At 37.2% G+C, this 16602-nt stretch overlaps 2 protein-coding genes across 5 annotated transcripts; one reads left to right on the top strand and one right to left on the bottom strand.

Moving 5' to 3' along the window:
* Positions 1-606: 606 nt before the first annotated feature.
* LOC120626733 lies at positions 607-2250 on the bottom strand. Of its 2 annotated transcripts, none has more exons than XM_039894395.1 (2): positions 1831-2250; positions 607-1309 (listed from the first exon to the last, which is right to left on the bottom strand). In XM_039894395.1, exons 1-2 carry the CDS (start codon positions 2155-2157, stop codon positions 836-838), a joined length of 801 nt encoding a protein of 266 aa, XP_039750329.1. In that variant the 5' UTR covers positions 2158-2250; the 3' UTR covers positions 607-835. The 2 variants fall into 2 exon arrangements, with proteins under 2 accessions (XP_039750329.1, XP_039750330.1); XM_039894396.1 differs by having other exon boundaries at positions 607-1273.
* On the top strand, positions 1583-13181 carry LOC120626732 (lipid storage droplets surface-binding protein 2). Of its 3 annotated transcripts, none has more exons than XM_039894393.1 (5): positions 1583-1711; positions 3459-3582; positions 4240-4472; positions 10996-11317; positions 12241-13181. In XM_039894393.1, exons 1-5 carry the CDS (start codon positions 1634-1636, stop codon positions 12501-12503), a joined length of 1020 nt encoding a protein of 339 aa, XP_039750327.1. In that variant the 5' UTR covers positions 1583-1633; the 3' UTR covers positions 12504-13181. The 3 variants fall into 3 exon arrangements, with proteins under 3 accessions (XP_039750327.1, XP_039750326.1, XP_039750328.1); XM_039894392.1 differs by lacking the exon at positions 1583-1711 and adding an exon at positions 2283-2378; XM_039894394.1 differs by lacking the exon at positions 1583-1711 and adding an exon at positions 2645-2849.
* Positions 13182-16602: the final 3421 nt, after the last annotated feature.

Genomic DNA, 16602 nt, shown 5'->3' with positions numbered 1-16602 from the left:
ACAAATCAAACAACAAATAGTTTTTTTAAAAAAGCTCCAACCATACTGAACACAGATTACCCATTCGTATTCTTAGCGCGCCACCCATAGAAATCTTAAAATGCTCCTATTCAATGTGTTGTGTATAGGATATATGTTTTGGAGTAAAGATTAAACTTAAACATATCAGGGTTATGGTTTTCGGCCACCGCATCGGAGCACTTTTCAGTCCTATATCAGGGTCAGCTTCTTGAATCTTAGAATCTAATCAAATCATCAGGTCTTCATCTTAGAACTAATAGTCTAGCACACCATTTAGTACCAAAAGGGACTAGCTCTCTCATGAGAAACCAACAAAAAGTTCTACCTATCTAGTCTAAAACCAATAATATTTACCTGTATACAAACAGTACTCTTTGACCTACATCGCTTATTCTTAGTACTTAGTAGCCAAAGACCTCAGAATACTATTTAACCACTACACAATCAGTATTCTTTTGGATAAATGTTAAAACTATAAAATTTAAATGTGTAGTTGTGAATCGTATTTTTGTGGAAAGCTACTTTTGGAGGGTAGAGCTGACCGACATAGTATTAGCACATGCACATTGTCAAAATTAAATGAAATAAACTAGAGATTAAATATATTAGATATAAAAATATATTTATGTAACAGTGATAAGAAAAAACGAAAATATTTCGGATGGCTCAATATTTTGAGTTCGAAGTCTGTGGTCCCTAATATATTTTATGACCAGTTAATCTTTTATTTTATCTTCCTCATCCACCCTTGGAATTTAAGGGTAAAAGCTTATTTTCAAGACGTTACTATCAGCAACGAATTAAGTAAAGTTAATTAGGATGGTTGCTGCTCTTGATATGTTATATTTTCGTCCTCAAACTGCTCATGATTTTGTTGGGTGATTATAAACACTGGAGATTTTATTTTCCTCGGCACGGGGGAAGGGGATGTTGAGAAGCTTCTGTTTTGTGTTGGTCCGCTTTGCATTTTAGCATTAAACATAATATTGTCAATCTCATGCATTGCCACATCACGTTGATGTTCGTCCAGTTTCCTTAATTTCTTTGCTAAAAGTTGTCCATATAATTCGTATTCATCCGTATCAGTTTTACATTTTTCCTCCTTAACATAGTTAACGCTGTCTAGTTGTCTTTTCGAGTAAACATATTCAGAGTTATTTGTTTGAGATTTTGAACATGATGACCTGTTTATTCGTCTGTTGGAACTTTGTCGGTCAACCGTCGTATTTGGGCTTGTATTAGCGATGGGGTCCTGAGAATTGTAACACACATTATTACTCGAATAATACTGAAACAAAAATATACAGTGTTATAAACTGAACTTAACGAAACGTGGTACTCGAAACCGTTAATACCACCACGTAGGTAGGTACCGCATACCAATGCGGATCAATCTGTGTTACGCCATGTATGAATACCTTCATTTTGATTTTTTGATTTCAATATGGAAAATGGACATGTATTGCCTTATGTGAAAATTTAAACTTTCTAAGAGAACTGGCAGTCTAGCTGGACGGACGGATAGACAAACATGCATGGACGAATGGACCGATCCGGCGGACAGAGGCTCGTAACAGGATTTATTGGTATATATACTCAACCCTAAAAAGCGATGGAATGGAAGTATCCAGTGGTCTACTGGATCTTGATGGATCTAGGCCCCTATCGGGAGAACCAAGTTCAATCTCTGGTATGTACCTACCTACCCTAAGTTTTGCTTTTTAGGCATGCAAGGCAGTAGATTTGTAAAAGCTTGATAATGATTTAATGAATATTGAACACAAGAGATAATGTAACAACTGTTTTTACCTCATGATCATTTTCATTTGTACTATCACATTCATATTTCCCGCCAAGAAAACTTTCCATAAATGAATACGCGAACCACGTCGTTCGATATTCTCCAGGGCACTTCTTTTTCCTGTTATAGTGAAATCTAAATGATGTCATTAAAGACTCTTTCTTCCTCTTTAGATCTACTATAGATGAATTTATGCTTAAATTGCTTTGTATTCGACGCCATGCTTCATTTACTTCGCATCTGTTTCGATGCAAGGGATGCTTGGGGTCCCATAAAAGCGGTTCTATTCTATAATGATCCAAGAATTCCAGCGCCACATCGTTTGTCCAAGCCATCACAAATGTTTGTAAAATAGAGACCAAACTTGCCTAAAATTGAATAAAATAAGTCTGACCAAACATGTCACAGGCTGACTGGCTATACGTTTATGCAAGAGCCAATCAGACTTCACTTCACACATCAAATGTTTGTGTACATGTTGGCCGAATTGTACAGACGATACAAATATTGGTCCTATTCAAAAATTGCAACATTATTTCACATTTCGTTAATTTGCGTAAGTACAACTATAGTGTAAAACTGTACTATGGTTTTTTAATATTTTTTTTGATTCCTCTTAATTGATTACAATTTAAATTTTTTATTTGGATTTTAGTTTTCTTACTGAGCAAAGTCCACTAATTCGTTTTCTTTTAGCAAATTTGTACCATAACTGTATTGAAATAAGAACTATTTTAAAATCCCTCTTATTATCCTTCACTCATCGGCCATTATTTCTTATCTTCATTCCTTTGGTTCATTTCATTCGCTGATACGTTACGCTTACGACAAGTTTTTAATCAAATTATTTCATTCATCAGAAAGAATTCATAGTGAGCAGTTGTGAACTTTTTATTAACTTATAACTACTTGATTTTACTACATAACATTCTTTGAACGCAATTTATTCTGCAAAACTGAGTTTGACAATAATTAATTTATCTAAAAATTTTGTACGTTGATTTCGTGAGAATAAAAAGTTTAAACGGTAAGTTCTTTATTAATCGCATACCTTCCTGTATTCGATGATTGAACACCAATGTGACCCAAGTAATTGCAAATAGATTGTAATTTGTAGATAAATGCTGGTCTCATTCGTTTTTGTTATGTCTCTATGTCTCTATCACCTTTCCGTCAAGATGAACAAAAAAATTATTTTGCCGCTAAATAAATGCAAATTTATAAAACGCCAATTAAAAAAAAAAATTGACAACATGGCAAATGTTCTGACTAGATTTAATGTACATAATAATTCGCCTACAGTTGGCCTGTGGGCATACTATTATGAATATGAAGTCTATATTTATAGCAATTCAATAATTATGTTATAACTTTTATGTTGTTGTAACTATTATTATATTATCTATATCTTTAAGGCACTTGCCTAAAACAATTGTCCATTATTCATTTTCCCAGTATAATTTATTTACTTTGTAATAAGAAAATATGCACCCGTCTAGTTTGTTGGATGATTAATTTTTTAGATAAATCAACAGGTAACATGTTTATATTGTTTTAACTATTACTGCCCCTTTCATGATGTTTATCAGGCCCATAAGAAGTAACTGGTAATGGAAACTTTATTTATTTTATGCAGATGGCCACTGAAGTTGGTTCAGCCCCTGGTATGCCGCAGCTGCAGTCAGTACAGAAGGCAATGTCACTCCCAGCTGTGGGAGCGGCGGTTGGGCAAGTTGGAGCTTTCTACACCAGAGTCAAGGGTAAGCTGTGATGATAATATACTAGACTGCATAAATTAATAAGTAATTCATTTCAAGGAAATTGGATACAATTTAAAATAAATTACCATTTGATATCTTTGAGACAATAAACAAACAATAGTCTCTGAAAAAGTTTAAAGTCTTTTTTAAGCAAAAGCTTATAGAAACGATTACATAAACAATAAAAAAAGGTTGGGTGTGTATTATTGCTCTAACCAGGTTGCATCTTAAAAAATTTCAAATGACAATGTGAGATGGTAATGACAAAAAGAACACCTGGCTAAGTTTGGTGTTTGCTTCTTCTTAGACCAGGGCACATATAGAACCTTCATAGCTTTAGTTTTAGGTTTACTAATAAAGTTATTGGCATCACTAGTAAGTGTATGTAATGAACGCATCAAAAGTTATACTTTCTGTTCCTTAAGTTTCTATGGGAATGTGAAATTATAGAAATTTCGAAAAGTGCAATGAGTCATAGCAAAGAGTGGCCGGGTTGAGCTTCTGGAATATTTGTCGAGAATTTCAATCATTTGAGTCTTGAAAGGAAAATGATAATTGAGTTTCTGAGCATTGAGAGTATGTCATGTAAAGTAATTATATTTTTCTACATTTTGGGTAATACGTTATGACGACATCTAAGGATAACTCTCTTTCCAGGAGCACATTCTTTACTAGAATGGGCGCTGTCCACCGCTGAAGCCAGTGTGACCCTAGCAGCTACGACTGCAGTGCCCTACGTGGCGGCTCACCTGGCGGCGGGCGACGCCAAGGTGGCCGCTGCGCTAGACGAGTTGGAGCGCAGAATGCCACTCGTCGCAGAGCAGCCAAAGGTCATCGTGGAGACCACCAAACAAGCTGTACTGTCCAGAATCACACCACAGCTAAACAAGGTAAGATTTACTGTCCAAGTGATCAGGCCTGGCTGCTTACAGGCCAAGCAGATATTATTGCCCAGTTTGTTGTGTTAGATGATTGTGTGATTCTTTATTTAGGTCTTTGGATATCAAGGACTGAGTTGATTGGTACATATGCTGTAGGGTACATTCATCATCATTCTAATAAAAGAAATCCACTGCTGGACATAGGTTTAGAAAAATACAAAGGTGCCACATGGCTCCACAAACCCTCAATTAAAATTACACAACAGTAGTGCAATAGTTTAGTAAAGTTTTAGCTGTTTAAGTCTGGTTTGTTTATTTTAATGCTATTATTATTATGCCACTTAGTAAAATCATCTGTATGTAGCGTATGTTGGTTTTATTGCAATTGAAGTATCCATTCTTTTGTGTTTGGAAACTGTGCCAGGGCTGTGATCATACCAGTTGATGAGATAACACTGGGCAGGTAAACAGACACCACTATCGGACAACCTCTGTGTGTGTTGAGCTGACATAGGCAATTAAACAGCATAGACCCCCAAACATTTTTGTCATGTAGACTGTTTTTCAGAATTGAAGTTAGGACATTGTGATCCATAGGGAACAAGCTGGCCTAGCAGGTAGTTAGCTTATATGAATACGTATCACATAAGGGTATAGATATATTACAAACATATTATATGTATAGGTAATAAAAAGAGTAGGCAGGTAGGCATGACTGCTAATGACTGATATACCCCTTTCCCTAATATTCTAGAGATATGACATGTAAGCCACCAAGCAACAAGATAATGCTTACGTAGAAATGTCCAGATTAATTTATAAAGATATGGGAATATCGCTAAATACTGCTGTCATCGAATGCAAGTCGTTATCTGCGATAAATACTTCTAGAAAGCTTATGCAGGGCAAATAATAATAAAACATAAATTTTTTCGTTGGATTAAAACACACTCCATCATCATCAGCGTATTAAGCCTGCTGGGCACAGGCATAAAATGTCACTTCTGATCGGTTACTACGATATATGGTACCGGAACGCAAAACCGCTAGGTGGTAGGCTCACATTAATTTTTAGAGTTGTCGTCAAAAAAATCCAAAGCTTTATTTACGCAACGTTAAATTTAATTTAATAAAAATCGTTTCCAAACAATAAAATTAGGAAAAACGCATTTATAACTAACCTATTACAGTTTATATGTTACTTACAAAACTATTTAGAAATATGCTGTGGTGGAAATTCTATCGAAAGTAAAGTACACACGTTTACAAAGTTTAGGTCGATTCTTTATCAAATTAAAATTTATAACAGTTAAAAATTAACTGTAGGAATTTTAAAAAAAATTTAGCTAGTGTCGCTTGGGATGACGTAAGAATTCTAACGATACCTCATACAACACAATCTGTTTAGGCATTCAAAAGTTATGGAACAGAAAAAGGATCCTTTAAAGCATGACCTGAAAAAATAAGGGTCGTAGCCTAAGACTGTCCCAAAGCCTTTTTGTGGTTAAAAGAAAGAAAGGTATCGCATCGTTATAATCAGTGTTTTATAAATTACGAGTATAATACATATCTACCTACTTACCTACCTGACGTTGCGTTCCACATTCTATTTTAAATGATGCATAAAGACACTTTATTGTTTTTGAAATTCCTACCTACTTATAATAACAGCCTATTAGGTATATGTATATTTGCTGAGCAAAGACTTCCGAGTACTCAAACGTCGGTCCATTTTTAAGGCCATTTCGAATATTAATGTGACTGTTGTGTTTGTTCGAAGTGCAAAATATCATTACCACGACAGTATAAATTATAAGGTTTATATTACTTAAATATATTTTTTATTTTATTTATCATAAATACAATTACAACAAAAATACATAACAGTGTTTAATTGTACTGGCTATTATAATCCTGTATATGGTTAGCATGGGCAGGAGACATTCTTCTCCAGCTTTATCAACTCTGAGCATTGGCGCACGAGTGGAAATAATATACTTGTAACTTGAATAATAAACTGGGGTGAACGTGTTCTATTCCCTTTTGCGGTGCTTTTGCAGGTGGACACGTAAATTTTTTTTATCGCCCGCCTAGCTTTAGTGTACAAGGAATTCGTTGAAGCCCAACCCGCGTGTCTCTGAGATCACCTACTGGTTTATTTGAACTGTATGAGGATACAATTCTGCGACGTCAAGGTACAACTCCTCTTATAGAAGACTTCTCAAAGAACCGCGGAATACGCAATTCATATGTCTGTATATATACCTACGTTCTAGTTATTACTAGTACAACAAGGAAGTCTGTACGGTTGGTATTTTAATACACGATACCTACAATATTATTACCCAAATATCGAGTAGGACACGCGTTTATAAATAATATTATTGTTTGTTTGGACTTTGGAATTTAATAATTTCGCACCTGAATCATACGACAGGTGTACCATAGAGGGCTAGGGTTGTCATACGTTTACATATAACTATTTGGCAATAACATTACATCGACCGCGATGACAAGACACTTTTAGTAATAATCATCACCGGCATATTAAATGTCATGTATTAAAATACCAATAATTGATCTAAACACGTTTAGGAAACAGCCCTTACCACGCGTCCGCAAAGTTCTTTTGCCGGCGTATGTAGCGATCTACGATTAGTTTTTTATTTATCATCTGGTATTGGTGTAAGCGGCGGAAATACGTTGCACTGTAACTAAGAGGCACGGAGAAAAGTTAAATTTAAATTAAGATCTCCAAAGTAGGTCATCTATGCACTCATGACTGAACTAGCTTCTTGACTGCCCTGATCATTAGGTACGACTTCAGAGTTATAAATTTTGCGCAGCTCAATGAACAAAGTTTATTGACCTAGACTATAGAGAAGCGGTTATGGTAAAGTATTTTCAGTTATGTAATTTTCTTATTTCTTATTATATTTTATGAATACCTAGTGTTCGCCGACTAAATACTGCAGTACCATTTGGTGGTTTTTAACAGTAAAACAAGTTGCTCTAAAAGCTAGTGGCTTTACGCTAGGGCACGCTCAAAGGCACGTGTAATGCAAAAAGACGCATAAAAATCAGCCAAATAGATTTTTCAGTATAATGGAAAACAACGCAAAGTAGCGACAAAATCTATTTTTAACCTTTATCTTGATCTTGTTTGGGCGCAGTTGATGACCCTAATCACCATTGGCAGGAGTGAGGACTAGTCGGGCGTGATGTGCAAAGTGCATTTAACATTAACCCTCTAGTATTACTCGTGTGTTGAAAAGGACAGAGGGCCTTTTCGTACGGACCGGTATCTCCACACCACGTCAGTTTTACTGACGTTATAAATAAAGTGACTTAACGTCCAAAGGTCGGCGAACGGGTTCCGACTAATTAAGCATGTTTCGATTGCACAAGAATTGCTACTTTTGAGTAAACCTTTAGAGCAAAGAAACTAATGCAATAGCTATGTCTAGTACCTAATTAACTCATATTATAATACAAACCTTTATCTTAGAAACATCCGCTTTTCCATATCATTGAATTATTAAAATATCATGAAAAGATTTAGTTACTGTCGGCTAACAAAAAAAATTGTTATCGTCATATTTACATGTTATATCAGACCTAAAAAAAGGCTGGTCGTTTGCTCGGTCCTCAGGACGGGAGGGGTAGGTAACTAATAAGTATTTATACTTTGGTCTTTCTTAATAACGTACTAAAGGCAATACGTAAAAAAACATTTATCAATCAAGCAGTTACGTAATTTTTCTTTGTACTACGAGGATGGTACTAAATTAAAGGTTAAGCCCGTTTGATCAATTTATCCAAATCAAACCCAACTCTTGTGCATTCATAATGATTTACAAAAATGGCTTAGTTATTGCATCATCAATCATTATTAGCCCTAAAGCATGAAGGTCAATCCCCGATTGTTACAATTCAGTGTTTCAAAATAAGAGACTTGTAGGTTACCTACTGTTTATGATAAGATAGTGCTATGAGCTCGAGATAGCGGCCGCAAACGACGGACATTGAACCGGAGTTTTTCAAAGAAAACCTTGTAAAAACGTTTTGAGAGTCATCATCGTTATTGATGTCCCATATAATACGACATTTACCTATTTGAAGCTTAAAGCGTGACCTCAGAAGGTGACAGAAGGGTTTCTCTGGATATAATTCATTATTATCATCAGCCTTAAACAGTCCACTGCTGGACTAGAAGGCTCTACCGACAGGGAGGTTTGTCCATAATCACCACACTGGCCAGACGGTTTGATAGCAGTAAGTGGTAGTAGTAGCACAGAGGACGCTGTTGCTCGTTCTCCATTGTATTCCCTTCGCCTTGTACGTTCACCCGCGGGATGAGAACAGTGGCGTGCATAGAGGGTATGCAGATTATATAAAATGAAGAAAATCTCCAATAAGAGTTATTAAAAACTTAAGGATAGGCATTGTAAGAGTTATAAAAAGCCTACCCACAAGTAGGTATTTATAACTCATACTGGAGATTTTCTTCATCTTATATCATCTGCATAACCTGTGCACACCCTCTATGCACGCCACTGTCATGACGAGGGGGAATATTTATACTTATTTTGTGTTTTTGTCATTCAAAATGAGGGTTGAGGGGTTCTGTAAGCAAACTTTGTGTCTCTCTTTACGCGCTCCCTGAGGCGTGGTTTGCGATTGAAGGAATCATTTAAAATCTTAAAATAAAAAAATCCCCATGCCCCTTAAATGGAAAATGAAACTTACCTTTTATTATTTATGACCCTAACAAACAAATAATAATGCTCCGGTTTCGGGGCGAAACGTGCGTACATTGCCGGAGATTAGTTTGTTGTGTGTGAAATATAAACATTAAAGAAATTATAAATTACACCATACATATTCTGCTGCTTTCCGCGGAGCATAGCAAATTAAGCTTTATTTTCATAATAATTGTGAATTGGATCACTCCTTTGCATTAAATATCATCTGTGACACAAAAAAATTAACATACCTAAACTGTACATGCTTTGAAATATGTTCAGCAGTAGGTACTTTTTGGACTAGTTAGCTATTGTATAAAATAAACCATGATGTGGCAGTCTGCTTAATGAAACGTAAACAAGCCGAGGCCACTCGAGGAACTCGGTGTTACAGTTTACTATCACGCGACGATAGAACTGGTTTTTGGCTAACCGAAGAGATTAAACTAATAAAGCGGCTATTGCATACTTTTTCATAACAAAATTACGGTCACCTGCTTCATTGGTGCTTTATTGAATGGGCCATGTTCCACTTCTCAAAAGAAAGAGAGCTTAAGGCGGAGCTAACGAAAAATTTAAAAAACGGGAACGATCTTTTTCATACTTATTACATTTCCAAATTTAAACCAATTACGGTGTAACTCTTCTGTCTGCGTAAACTATTTGGCTATTGTCACCGCAGCAAATCTACTTTATAATAGTAATGTGTACTCCTCGCCTTCATTTATTGTTTTCTTATTAACGATTATAATACCGGAACGGAATAAATCACGTAGTCAATCACAATTACTTTAGGTCAAATCCTGCAATTTGAAAGTGGATTGACCGTTCGTATGTAGTTCCTATTGCGTATAAAATGTTTCAACGTCAGAGGACTTTATTATTAAGTTTGTTGAAGGTTATTGAAGTTTATGTAATGGCCTTCTCGATTTGGTTGTTAAGCTCATTACAACTACAGTACTACGATTTGGTTATGCTCCACGGTAAATCTTGTTATTTCAGAACTGAAACAACAAATTTAATCTCCTTAAATATGTTCTAACAGCTCTATTGCAGATAACGTAAGGATTTTATACGAATAGTAACCGGGATACAAGGCCTCGCCACCACGCTCGGGATTTGCTTTCTCCGTGAGGAAGTATGTAGTACTTCCTTCGGCGTTGTTCTACTTAACCTTTGGCGTGCATGCCTTAGCTAGAGGGTCGCAGGGGTAATGGTAGTGGTAACCTTTGGCGTGCATGCCTTAGCTAGGGGGTCGCAGGGGTAATGGTAGTGGTAACCTTTGGCGTGCATGCCTTAGCTAGGGGGTCGCAGGGGTAATGGTAGTGGTAACCTTTGGCGTGCATGCCTTAGCTAGGGGGTCGCAGGGGTAATGGTAGTGGTAAATTGGGGCCGTCCAATGAATAGTTCCAATTAATTGGTACCTATTATGAAAGTTGCTACTTTCATATCCATACCAAACTTGCGTTGAATAAAACGTAACCGTCACTGTTATGTCTGGTTTAGTCTTTTGTGGTGTCGATCACTTGGAAACATTTCGAAACAATTACTGGATTGTTGTATTTTAATTTCAAATTTACGTGGTTCAATCTGGAACGGTACTACCCTCGAAGCGTTGCTTCTTTGCCCTAATCTCTTTGCTTTCAATTATTTATCTTACTTCTGGGAGTTGTTTTTTAAGCTCTCTGTCATCTTCGTCACCCGAAGCTAGTTTAGGTGCATCCTCCGGATGGCTCGCTTGTTCTACCACGAGGGAACGCATAGTATATGCGTGCGGTTTCCGGCAGGTGTATGGCGCGCGCGACGTGGCGGAGCAGCGCGTCATGTCGCTGAAGGAGCTGACGTGGGCCAAGGCCAACGTGCTCCTGAGCTCGGCGTACGGGCAGAAGGCGCTGCTGGGCGTGGACTCGGGCGCCGACTACGCCATGCGTCTGCTGGACCGCTACCTGCCGCCCGCGCCCGCAGAGTCCGCGCCGGGCGCCGAGCTGGCGCCGCTGGCCAGCGATCCCGCGCTGCACACGGTGCAGACGGTGGGCCGGCTCAGCGCCGTGGCCGCGCGCCGCGTGTGGGCCAACCTGGCCGCGCGCGTGCAGCAACTGCGCGCCAACGGTGAGTACTTGAAACCTTGAAATGCCCTTTAGCACTTTAGGTATGCAAAACAATTGTTCAGCTCCCAGCGGCCGAATCCACTAAGCGCGCGCGCTGCGAGTCGTACATTTCTGTTGTACAGCAGCGTACACTAGTTGTTTTAGAGAGTAACAGGCTATGTAGTTTAAGAAATACAATTAAGTAGCCAACTGTACTGTTTTGTGTTAAAATTCTGGCGCTGTTAATCTCATTCGCAGCGACGAATGTGCAAGGCTGCATCAGTTTCAAAGTTTAATTTATCTCTTAAGATAAAGCTCATATTCCGATGCTTTTATCGGAGTGGGGTCGCTGGTAGTTTATATTTTGTGCTATATTGACTACCATAGACTCCACACCGACCGACAACATAATCCGTTTTTACGGTTGATATCAGTTGGCGACCTGTCGTTTTACCCTACAATTACAATGAGTTCACATTCATACAGTAATAATCGGCACAACAATTTTTTTCTATCACACTTATTATCCACGCACTTTACCTACATTTATCCATCGAGCTCTTGCTCGTCAACCTATCCATCTCTTTGATCTTTTTTTTCATGTTTGTCTTTTCACATACACACTCTGGTGACATTATTGTCTTCTGTGCGAATTACATAACGTCAGACAGAGATCTCAGGTGACGCTTCGGATGGCTTGAGGTAGCATATCACCAATAGCCTATAACAATCCAATCCTGGGCAATAGGCCTCGTATTTAATCACCTGGCTGGGTAGACGTTATTGGTGATCGCGGTAGATCGTAGTAGCAACACAGAGGACGCTACAACCCCTTCACCGTTATATTTCCTGAGTGTGGCCTCGTACCCTTGAGAATTGGGGGTGGTGACAAATGTATCCTCCGTCGCCACCACACGTCTCAGTAATGCAATGGTCGTTGCGCAGGCATCGAGCTGGACGTGCGGCGCTACGTCACCGCGTTGCTGGCCGCTCTGCACCTAGCGAAGGTGACCAGCCAGCAACAGCAGGGCGAGGCGGAGCCGCCGCAGAGCCAGACCGCCGTGCCCACCACCAACGGCCACCACGTTGACACCCACCACACAGCACCCACCACCACAGAGAACGCGAAGAGCACTGCGCCCACCACAACTGAGAAGGTCAAGAGCACTCCCGAGGCCAAGTCCGATGGGGGGGACAACCACAATTGATCACCTATCTGTATGATATAAGATTTAATTGTAAGCTATATTATGTAAATTTAGTTTATATACAGGATGGTTTTGACTGGTATCTCCCTAGTTGATAAATGTATACTCTGAAAAATTTATTTCTTACTTTTATGTCATGTGTAAAAAGTGTACCGATACGATTGGTGAATAATAATAACTGGCTTGGTGCTTACTAGACTTACAATGTCGGAACTGTATTCTAATCGGCTTATTGCATATTTTTGTTTTTTGTTTGATGTTATTATGATTCATACTTTTTTGGTATAATTAAAAACCTTGGCTAAAATAAGCTTCTTTACATTAGAAACAAAGGTACGCCCTAGATTAAAAGAAGCCTACGTACCAAATTATTGTCGAATCTAAGCAATTTAAATTCATTTAATTTTAAGGCATACCATTTTCCAAACCATATCCTGTATATAATTTTAGTTTTTAGTAAATGTAATTGTAAGCAAAACCACACTGCTGATATATGGTAATGTATCATCGTTGTTCTGGTGATTGGTATTGAATTTTGAATGTATTTTACTATTTACTGTGCACCGTGTAAACTGTATCAAGTCAAGGCTGAAGATGTTTTTGGATGTATTTATGAGCTTTTGTAATGGAAATGTAATTTTTATCATATTTTAAGAAATAAACTTTAATTGAATTTTATTTGTGGTTCTTTATTGTTACCTGGAGCTGGTAATACTGATATAATGGTTGATTTATTGAGGACTAATTTAGGAAAGAGTTTTTACTATTGGCTTGTGAATGCAGACATTTTCCATCTTGCACGTTCTTTTATTAGTTCGTCTGCATGTTTTTACAATCGTTGAGTGTTAACAATATACTTAAACCTATTGCGGAAGGTTCTTTCATTGCTTTAATTGTGGCATGTTAGACATCGAGCTATCGTTAATTAATACGATAAGCTACACTAGGCACTATGTTAGGTTGTGTGCTATTAAAATGCATGTCGCTACCGGCTGAGCGAAGATATTGCAGGGCTCAAGAGCTGATCTACGCGGATGCATCGATAGGAGTGGGACACTGCGTGTTACCACCACTAGGTACCTAACCTAGTGGTGGTAATGTCATGTAGCTCTGCACGTAACTCACCATCCGCCATAAAGCTTCATCAACCTTAAAGTCAAAGTCAAATATTTCTTTATTCTAATAGGCACATCGATGGCACTTTCGATGCGTACATTTCAAGTAAAATGTGACATAGAAGAGAGTTGATAGCGATAACTGAATTCGTAAACTTTAAACTAAAAGTACGCAAGTTATATTCCAAAAATGATCATCTTCGTTATAAAGGCACAGCATACACGTAATATAACTTTAGTCAGTTCAGTTCAGCCGTTATTCATTTATTTATTTATGTGGTGGTCCCCAATCAATATAACATTGATGGATAATGAGGATGAGAGGACTATTTGTATATATTTTTCTTGAAATCCTACTGTCCCCTTTAGCCAGGATGGGACTATTCTTCATAGTTGCCAGTATTTTTAGTAGTTTAGGTAATAAAATCGGTTCAGTATGAAGTAATTGGCTTTTCAATAAAGTTAGTTCGATGAGCTTACATTTTATTTTGTACGTCGGGAATTGAACCCGGGAGAAAGGAGTGCATTCGTCACCATTCATATTAATCATACTAACAGACTGAGCCACGGGTCAAATAAAAACGCTTTGTACTATAATTGATTTTATTTAAAAAATATTTTTTATTTAAAAAGTAGTAGGTATTTATGCTATTGAACATATTAGATTAGAGATACATAATTAGGCCACTAGCATACGTCTTGTTTTAAGTAGTCTTTAGCTGCGATATGGAATTAGATATGAGCAAATCTGCAACTGCAATAGAGTTATTATTTACATTATATTGAAAGGTATTGCTATATTATATTTCCTATTTTTATACAAAACATTTGAACCCTTAGAGCGGTTTCAGACTAATAGCGCATTTTTTACACATGCACTATTGGCGATTCAAAGCACAGAACGCGGGTACACTCACATAATCTGGAGTGTTCATCTCTTCCTCTCAATACATTCCTATTGCTAGCCACCGGTTCGAGCAGTGGCTAGCATTATGGATTCAGACAAGTACTGAGGAAAAAAGCGCAGCGGTACGCGCTTCCAAAAACGAGCTTAGATTCGCAGAAAAAATGTTAAGCTGAAACGGTCGCCCTTTTCGAGTTGCCAAACGTAATAACTTCAAGGTATAACGCACCTACTGTTACTCAATATAATGTCGTATATCCTGTATAACTGATTTGTGGTTTACAAACATTCAACTAGAAGCGTTGAAGCCGTTCATGTAAGTACCATATTTCAAATTAATTTCTTTAACATCATGCATCCTTTACTTTGAAGTGTGTCGATACTTGGCAAGGTATGAAAGCGAGAGTTCGAACTTCTTGTTTAAAAGGTCTCAAGCCGTAGGCTCCAGTATTCAATATAAAGTAGTTCTTGGCACTTCCTGAGTTCTATAAAAACTACATGTAAGTATATAGATGCATCGCAACCTGTAGGTAAATATTAAACGTGTATATAACAAGGTTCTTTCTTATAAAGTTTGTATAGCTGTAGATCACTTATATTTACAATATATTCTCTTAATCTCATGTGAATAATTCGACATTCGAAAGAATAAGACTAAACATTGCGTATGCAACCGCTCAACAACGTTTAATAGTCAGGGGTAAATGAGTAAACCGATTTATTTTAATAAGGCAGGCAAATATTTTTTGTGTTTTTTTTAAATAGCGCTTCATACAGTTAAAACACTTTTAGAGATATAGTGAAGCCAATATACTATACTTTAGTTCTAATCGTTTTTTAATAGTCATCTTTATCAAAAAATCAATAAGAAATATTTATTTTTAAATCCTGAATATAATGTAATAACCCAGTAACCGCAGCCGTCATTCAAATTTAAGTATTCGATATAGTTTACTGCATATTGTGAGTGTAAAGTGTGCATCTACAACCATAAAATTGTACAGACTGGGATGAGGTAAACATCGGCAGATAATTATATTATGTTTAACCTAAACACCGTAAGCTGCTCAATATGATAACAATACAAAACAACAAGCTTGGAATGCGTACATTGTATTAATTCAACGGTAAACTAAGCTTAAACAATAATTATCTAATTATATTTTAAAATTGTCCCGGAAAACACTCAAAAGTGCAGTGAATTTCCACAGAATTATCATGTCATCGTTTGGCCACGCTAATATTATGTATACAGTATCGAAACTCAGTCGTATCTTTGAAATAAATGCCAACGAGCGGTACGTACACATACGATAGGGCTGCCGTTAACAATTACGTTTGCCTACTTTGTGTTTCCATTTACTTTTGTGATATTTTATAAATATAAACAAATAAAATACTTTGTGAATTAAATAGGAAGTGTTCAATAAAAATGCGTGTTGTTTTTTGATTGGTTGATTTAATTATTAAATTATATTTTTAAGATAAAAAATCCGCATTCTGATATAAAGCTGTAACTATTTCACTCGTGTCAATCACTTTCCTTTACTCTTTCACTTTATTTATTCATCTAGGCACCTTTTTTCAGGAGATATAAGGAAATACCTTATCCATTAAAAAGACACGCATTTTGTACCTACTTACTTGTAAGTAAAATTATATTTAAGTCTTATCTTTCAGAGTATCAAGGTAATCTAAAAAATTATCTCTGGATTCGTTATTAACGAATTCATGCAACCAAAAACACCACTATATATTCTACTCGTCATATTAAATATGTACCTACTTGAACTTATTTTTAGTAAAAAAGTCGCCCGGTTATTGTTACAAAAGCAAAACACCGTCCGTTCGTCGCTGCGGCACAGTCGCGATTGTTTGCAATTACGATCGAGGTACGTAGGCATAGCTCGCGCTTTGTCAGTTTGTATGAAGTTGGAATACTGTATATACATAATATTACCTTGTTATGGTGGCTACACCACTCATGTTATTTGGGCGGAGCGCGGCAGGCTTTCGTGCAAGTGTAAAAACATGGCGGCGGTGTATTCGTGACGTTTACTTTGCAGAAATTTCACCTCGC

This window comes from Pararge aegeria, chromosome 10 (genome assembly GCF_905163445.1).
Source record: "Pararge aegeria chromosome 10, ilParAegt1.1, whole genome shotgun sequence".
In the NCBI taxonomy this organism is placed as follows: Eukaryota; Metazoa; Arthropoda; class Insecta; order Lepidoptera; family Nymphalidae; genus Pararge; species Pararge aegeria.
The sequence above is the reverse complement of the archived record's forward strand: the minus strand, read 5'-3'. Positions and strand labels throughout refer to the sequence as shown.